This window comes from Tyto alba, unplaced genomic scaffold (genome assembly GCF_018691265.1).
Source record: "Tyto alba isolate M040663 unplaced genomic scaffold, T.alba_DEE_v4.0 Super-Scaffold_26, whole genome shotgun sequence".
NCBI lineage: Eukaryota > Metazoa > Chordata > Aves > Strigiformes > Tytonidae > Tyto > Tyto alba.
The window spans coordinates 165,249-172,983 of NW_024881300.1; the positions used below are offsets into that span (position 1 = coordinate 165,249).

General features: G+C 44.4%; 1 protein-coding gene across 1 annotated transcript; it reads right to left on the reverse strand.

The window, feature by feature from the left end:
* Nucleotides 1-2,528: 2,528 nt before the first annotated feature.
* Nucleotides 2,529-6,960, reverse strand: LOC122153867. The gene is made up of 4 exons (XM_042797317.1): nt 6,867-6,960; nt 5,880-6,074; nt 4,107-5,513; nt 2,529-3,991 (listed from the first exon to the last, which is right to left on the reverse strand). The coding sequence occupies exons 1-4, from the start codon at nt 6,958-6,960 to the stop codon at nt 2,529-2,531; spliced, it is 3,159 nt and encodes a 1,052-aa protein (XP_042653251.1).
* Nucleotides 6,961-7,735: the final 775 nt, after the last annotated feature.

Sequence of the window (7,735 nt, forward strand, 5' to 3'; positions counted from 1 at the left end):
TCGAGCAACACAAACACCTCTGTACAAGCTAGGCAAACTCTTATCTCGACTATTTCCCTCCTCATCCCCTTCTTGCTATTCCCACATTAACCCTTACATCCCCTGTTCCTATCTAGGCCCTGTATCAATCCCCCCTTTCTTATCATACTAAGTAAATTCTTTTACTTCAGCAATTTTCCTGAGTAGTATAAAGCCTCATGTATAGCAGTTATCCTTTTAAACATTCTCCAGACCCATAGATATAACATGATGGTTAATACTAATAAAATTGCTATACTACCTAGTAGGATCACAATGGGGTGTATCATAATATTAAGGATCCCAGTTGCAGAAGGCGACCAGCCGAAAAGAGTATCCCACCAGTTATGACTTGCATCTTGTTTTACTCTTTGCAAGACCCTGCTTATTTCTTTTGTATCATGGTGAATAGTGATTAAAGTTTTCTCTCCGTTTTTCTGAATTTCTCTCAAGATCCCTAACAGGTCTTGGTGTTTAATTAACTGCCTTACTAATGTAAGGTTCATTCCAATAGGTGTAGGTGATAGCTCGAGATACCCTGTAACGTTAGATTTTATCAACTGGTGAGAAACCACTGGTGCCCAATATATAAAGTCACACCCAGTAATCTTAACAAAGTTACAAATACAGAAATTAGAATGATTCCCAGTAGACAAAGTTACATTGTCAGGATCTATCTCTACGAGTACACAAGCGGTTCTTAAACATATACAGCCTTGACCAGCATATACAATCACAGTTTTCTTACTATTATCTGGGTGAATTTCGAAGTGGCAGATACTTTGCTCAGTGTCAAGGCATATGTCTCGGGCGTCAATTGTATTGCTTTCACAGATGAACCCCTGTTGTTCCCGGGTAATACAAGATTCCACATTTACAGTCTGCCATTTCTCATTCACCTTCCGGGCCCATGCTCTATGCTCTGAAGGATAGAGCACTGTTTCCTCATAATTCAACCCTAATGCAATGATGGGATGGATTACATAAACTGTGGCATTACGTATAGTGAGCACAAAGGCAGTAGCCATGTTAGTAGTGGGGTCATAGGTAAAATTCACCATAGTCCACCAAGATTGGAATCTCCTTTCAAAATTGGTAGCTTTGTCCCAAACAGCCTTTCGGATTTCAACTGGAAAAATTCCTTCGTTCCCTTCCCTTATAATCAAGGCAGCGGTTGCCTGCAGCCATAACTGTGCTTGTATACAACTAAAAGCTAAAGACACATTATTCTGGGCCATACTAAGTGCATCTAGTATTAGTCTGTGATCTTGGTCCTCATTCTTTTCCCACATTGGCAATACTTTTGAGACTTGCCATTGACTAGTTCCCAATGCCAATAAAGATGACTGTAGAGGCTGCTTTAGCCTTGTTAAATCACTTGTTGCAGTGGCCAACCTGTTCATCAATACTTCTGAATCGATTCCATTCAAAACTCCCAATCCTGTTCCTAATACCCCAGTTAAATCTCTTTTTGTTCTGCTCCCAAGGTGCATTTGTTTTTGTGACCACCTCGTCCAGCCCTTGAAAGATGTTTCTACGAAAGGAAGACAGGCTGGTTGGATTTCGGAGATATTAGTCTGTATTATCAATTCGACATGCTTAAGAGACCAATCTGGGTTAAATAATAATTGTTGTTGGCCCACATTCCTAATCATATATGGGCCAACTTCATAAATCTTAGGCCCTGGTTTTGTTTGGGGTTGAGTTGTTTGAGTTGTGTCTGGCGCTGTTGTTGTTGTGCTGGTTGTCTTCTCAGTTGTTGGTGTTGTTGTTGCGTTGTTTATTATTATATGAAATCTGAAGGATAATCCCAATAGCGGCTGGGATCCAACTGGCCACTTGACCCAGAGACATACTACGGAAATTGATTGGTTAAGAGTAGAATTATACCAACAGTCTGAATTTGTTTTTTCACAGTCACAGGATTGGGTTGCTAAAGGGGTTCTTCCAGCTTTATATGGTCTTACCGTAATTTGTTTTCCTGCCCAGTAAGTAGAGCTATTAAATGCTCTGCATCCTATTTTAATTTCTTGTCCCAATGTTCCCTGCAATTGTGGTTCTCCTGGATAGGCATTCCATTCTTCTTTTGTGAGCACATTTGTCCCCTGCATAACTATAGTAGCCAACGTGTGGTTGCTCACATTTCTAGTCTTATTAGTATGCCCAATGTAAGCCTGGGACCATGGCCATTCACTGAACCTTCGACTATGCATTAGAGGAAAAATGATTATCAGACTTATCGTGAGAAGCATAATCTTCCTGGCCGAACTTGGGTAACTTTCCATGGGGATTTATGGGCTTTCTTCACTCGGGTGTGATGTATCCAGGCCGAGTATTCCTTAATCTTGATGGCTGTGAACGTCGTGAGCAGCACCTGGAATGGCCCTTCCCACTGTGGCTCCAAGATTTTTTCTGGAAGAGACTTAACATACACATAGTCCCCAGGTTGTATATCATGTACAGGTCCATCCAGCCCTCTACCTTGAGTACCAATTACATGTTTTCTGATCTTATTGAGTTGCTTCCCTAACTGCCACCATGTAGGAGCTCATAATTTCATCTCCAATTTGTGTGGATATTCCTTTTTGTACCCCGTATGGTTGTCCATATAAAATTTCAAAGGGGCTTAGCCCTTCCCTTGCCCTTGGCCTTGTCCGTATGCGTAAAAGGGCCAAGGGCAAGGACTGAGGCCATGTCAGGTTTGCTTCTTGCCCCAATTTTACAATTTGCTGTTTGATTAAGTGGTTCATCTTTTCCACTTGACCGCTTGACTGAGGGCGGTACGGGGTATGAAGCTGCCAATCTATACCCAAATGGTGGCTAATTTGTTGTACTACTTTTGAGACAAAGTGTGGTCCTCTATCTGAGGATATGATTGCCGGAACCCCAAATCGTGGTATTATTTCTTGTATCAGTACTTTAGTTACCTCCTGAGCCTTAGCTGTTCTAGTAGGGAATGCTTCTGGCCAGCCTGAAAAGGTATCAGTCAGTACCAACAAATATCGATACCCCCCTTTTCTTGGTAATTCCGTAAAATCTACTTGCCACTGTTGCCCAGGCCCGTTGCCCTTCCCAATTTGACCCATTTCTAGTTTGGGAGCGTTTTTGGGATTAGTCCGGAGGCAGATGTCGCATTGTCGAGTCACCTGCCTTACCGTGGTGTACAAATTTCTGGCTACAATCTCTTTTATCAAATGACTATACAAAGCTTCTGCTCCCCAGTGTCTCTTTCTATGCTCCTCTCGTGTGAAATGCCATAGTAAACGAGAGGGGATAATTAGCTTCCCCTGTGGGGTATAAGCCCACCCTTCCTTGTTATATGTCCCTTCCAGATCTGCAATAAGTTTCTGATCCTCCCTGGTATATTCTGGTTTACTTTCCAGGGAAATTTGCCTATCGGGAATAAGTGCTCCTTCCATCTTTATCTCTATTTTGGCAGCCCGTTTTGCCTCCCTATCCGCCAGCTCGTTTCCTTTTTCCAATTCAGAGTTCACCTTTTGGTGTGCTTTAATATGCATAATCACCACCTTCTCAGGAAGTTGAACAGCTTCTAATAGTTTAAAAATTTCCTCCGCATGTTTGATGTTTTTCCCTTGGGAGTTCAATAGTCCTCTTTCTTTCCAAATTGCTCCATGTGCGTGCACAAGTCCGAAAGCGTATTTGGAGTCCGTGTATATGTTTATGATCTTACCCATGGCCAGTTCCAGGGCTCGAGTTAGAGCGATTATTTCTGCCTTTTGTGCAGAAGTATTTGCAGGCAGAGGTCCTGATTCTATTACCTTTTGACTGGTGGTAACGGCATACCCCGCGTGTCGATTACCGTTCAGGACGTAACTGCTTCCGTCTGTGAACCAGTTCTCCTCATCCTTCATGGGGCTTTCCTTCAGGTCAGGGCGACTTGAGTATGTTGCCTCAATTGTTTCCAGACAGTCATGGTGCACTGGTTCCCCCACGTTACCGCTGAGGAAAGAAGCTGGGTTGACAATATTAGTGACTATTATCTGTACATCATCTTGTTCTACTAGTGCAGCTTGGTATCTCAGAAATCTTTGTGGGGAGAGCCAATGCCCTCCCTTTGCTTCCAGGACTGCCGACTACTGTATGTGACACATAGACAGTCATTTTCTGGCCCAGAGTGAACTTCCGAGCTTCCTGTATGTTCAGTATCAGGGCAGCCACCGCTCGCAGACACCCAGGCCACCCTTTTGCAGTCGCATCTAGTTGTTTAGAGAGGTAGGCGACAGCTCGTCGGTATGGACCTAGGTCTTGTGCCAGTATTCCCAGGGCAATGCCCTGCTTCTCATGAGAAAAGAGAAGAAACGGTTTACTCACATCTGGAAGTCCTAGAGCCGGGGCCGACATCAAAGCCTTCTTCAGTGAATCGAAGGCTCGCTCAGCCTCCTTATCCCATTCGAGGTGCGTCTGTTTGGTGTTCGTTAGCGCATACAGGGGCTTAACAAGCAGTCCATAATTATAGATCCATAACCTGCACCACCCCGTCATTCCCAAGAAGGTTCTTAATTCTTTTACTGTCTGAGGTTTCGGGGTTTGACATATGGCCTCCTTACGGGACTGTCCCAAAGTTCTTTGCCCCGCAGTGATCTCATAGCCCAGGTAGTTTACTTTGCATTGTATCACCTGGGCTTTCTTCTTAGAGACCCGATACCCCCGTAGTCCTAAAAAATTTAACAAGCTCACCGTCCACGTTGCACAGTCCTCTTCTGTCTCAGTAGCGATCAAAATGTCGTCCACGTATTGCAATAGTTTTCCTTTTTCGGATGGAGCTTCCCAGGATTCCAAGTCCTTTGCAAGCTGGTTGCCAAAAAGGGTAGGGCTATTCTTGAACCCTTGTGGCAACACCGTCCAGGTGAGCTGGGTCTTTCGACCAGTTTTAGGATTTTCCCATTCAAATGCAAACAATTTTTGGCTGGCTTTATGGAGAGGAAGGCAAAAGAAGGCGTCCTTCAAATCTAAGACAGTAAACCAAATCAACTCTGGTGTTAATACAGTTAACAGGGTATAAGGGTTTGCTACTACTGGGTGGAGATCTTCAACTATTCTATTCACAGCCCGTAAGTCCTGAACCACCCTATACGACCCATCAGGTTTCCGAACGGGCAGTATAGGGGTATTGAACTCAGACTCACATTCTTTTAGTAACCCTAATTGCAAAAATTTTTCTATTACTGGTCGGATTCCTTCCCTATCCTCCCTTTTTAAAGGATACTGTTTAATTCTCACCGGTCGTTGACCTTCCTTGATCCTAACCTCAATTGGTAGTGCATTTTTCGCCCTTCCAGGTACATCAGTAGCCCAGACTCCCGGATATACTTGGTCTAAAATTTCCTCACTAATTTCTCCTCCTGACGAAAAACTAGTTAGAATTAGACTCAGCACTTGAATGTACTGCTGATCTTTTACCTCCAAGGTGACTTCCCCTTTTTTAAAGACAATTTTTGCTTCCAGTTGTTCCAGCAAGTCCCTCCCCAGGAGAGCTTTTGGGGAGTTAGGCATATAAAGGAATTTATGAATTCCCCATTGCTTTCCCAATTTATATTCTAAAGGTTTACAAAAATACGCCTTTTCAGATTGGCCGGTCGCTCCCTTTACCATAACATAGTCGTCCCCCAGTGGTATTAAAGCTTGATTCAAAACCAAGTACGTTGCTCCTGTGTCTACCAAAAATTCTACTTCTTCTTGTTCTCTCCCCAGCTTAAGTTTAACCAGTGGATCCACCAGGGTAGATCCCCCAGGTCCCCGTCAGTCCTCTGTTACATTTGCTATTTTTACATTCATTGAAGCCTTCCCATTCTTCCTCCTATTCTTCGGACATTCCTTTCTCCAATGCCCGAAGCCCTTACACAAAGCACACTGATCCCGCCCCAGCCGCGGTCGTTGCCTGGCCGGTCTCTGAACCAGAGTGGCCATCAACTTCATCTGTCCTTGTCGACATTCTTCTTCCCTGTTGCTAAACACTTTCCACGCCTCCTCTAACAATACCTCCAGATTCCTACTTTCCGTAGGACGCAGCTTCTGAAGTTTTCGCCTTATGTCTCCTGTAGATTGGCCCATGAACAAGGAAACCAGTTGCTGTATTCCTACCTCTGACCCCGGGTCCAATGATGTATTACGGCGCATTACATCTCTCAGTCGATCCAAGAATTCGGATGGGGACTCGGAAGGACCCTGTTTCACTGCATATAACGCTGACCAATTTATAGTTTTAGGGATCGCTCTTTCTATCCCCTTTGCGATCCATTCCCGATACGCCCGTAACATTTCCATATGTGCCGATCTATTTGGTTCCCATTTCGGGTCTTGGAGGGGAAAATATTCCTTAACGTCTCCCCCGGTAATCTTATAATGATCCTCCGCCAAGTCTCCTGCTGTTTTTAGAATCAATTGTTTCTCTGTTTCAGTCATATATTCTAATAGTAACTGTATATCACTCCAATCGGGGTTGTGCTGTTTTATAATAAATTGGAAGTGTTTAGCTACATCATGTGGATCACATCTATAGTTTTTCGCAATTCCTCTCCATGCTTCCAAATCAGCGGTGGTGAAGGGTACCCTAACCAACATTGTACCACCTTCCGGCCCCACGGCTTTCCGAAGGGGTGCCTGTAAAATACTTGTTGCTGTTTTTTGTCTAGTGTGGGCGGATACCGGGCTATTGGGAGAGTCCGCCGTTCCTTCCGAGTTGGCATCCTGATTCTGTGATCGGGGGGGAGGTTTAAACAAATCATCATCTTGTTCTGAGGTTTGGTGAACCTTATCTACCTTCGTACATCTCTGTCCAATGCTACATGATGAGCAGCACCTCTTTAGCTTACCCCTACTTTCCTTACTTTCTCGTTCAAGTGCGAGCACCATAGGGTCCTGTGGGGGTACTAACCCACAGTCCCTTTGCCATTCTGGGTGATTCCGCAAAGTGAAAAACATATCCGCGTATGATACCTCATCCCATTTTCCTTCTCTCCTTAAAAACAACATAAGTTGTAACAAAGTGTTATAGTCCAGTGTTCCATTAAGCGGCCATTTAGCACCATCCTCCAGCTTATACAGCGGCCACCACTGATTGCAATATTTTACAAGAGTCCTTTTGCTTTCCGTGCCTCCGCTCCCTGCAATATCCCGCCAATGGGCGAGTATACAGCCGAGAGGGCTCTTTTTTAACACCCCTTTCTGAGTATTACCCATCTTGTTTCTGTAAAACACTCGCTTAACACGATCACCACACAGCAGTCACTCACAATCTTATGATCACCACACAGCAAGCACTCACAATCTTATGATCACCACACAGCAGTCACTCACAATCTTATGATCACCACACAGCAGTCACTCACAATCTCCCATTCTCACGGACGTCCACATACTTACAGCACTTTCATCTGAAGTTAAAACAGAACACAACAAAATAAAACACTACAAAACAAAACAAAACAAAACAAAACGCCTTTTCCATCACTCTTGCCTGTGGCCGCCCTATCGGCCAACAGGTCCCCCCCCCCCCAGCGACCGCTCTATCGGTCTGTGGCAAGATGTAATTGCCCCCAGACTCCCCTCACCCGCACGACAAACAGAACACAACAAAACAGAAGAAACCACAACAAAACAAAGGCCTTTCAATTTGGAGCCAGCGACCGCTGTATCGGTCTGCGGCAAAATATTGCCCTCTAGACTCCCCTAACCCGCACGAATTCGCGCCTTTTCG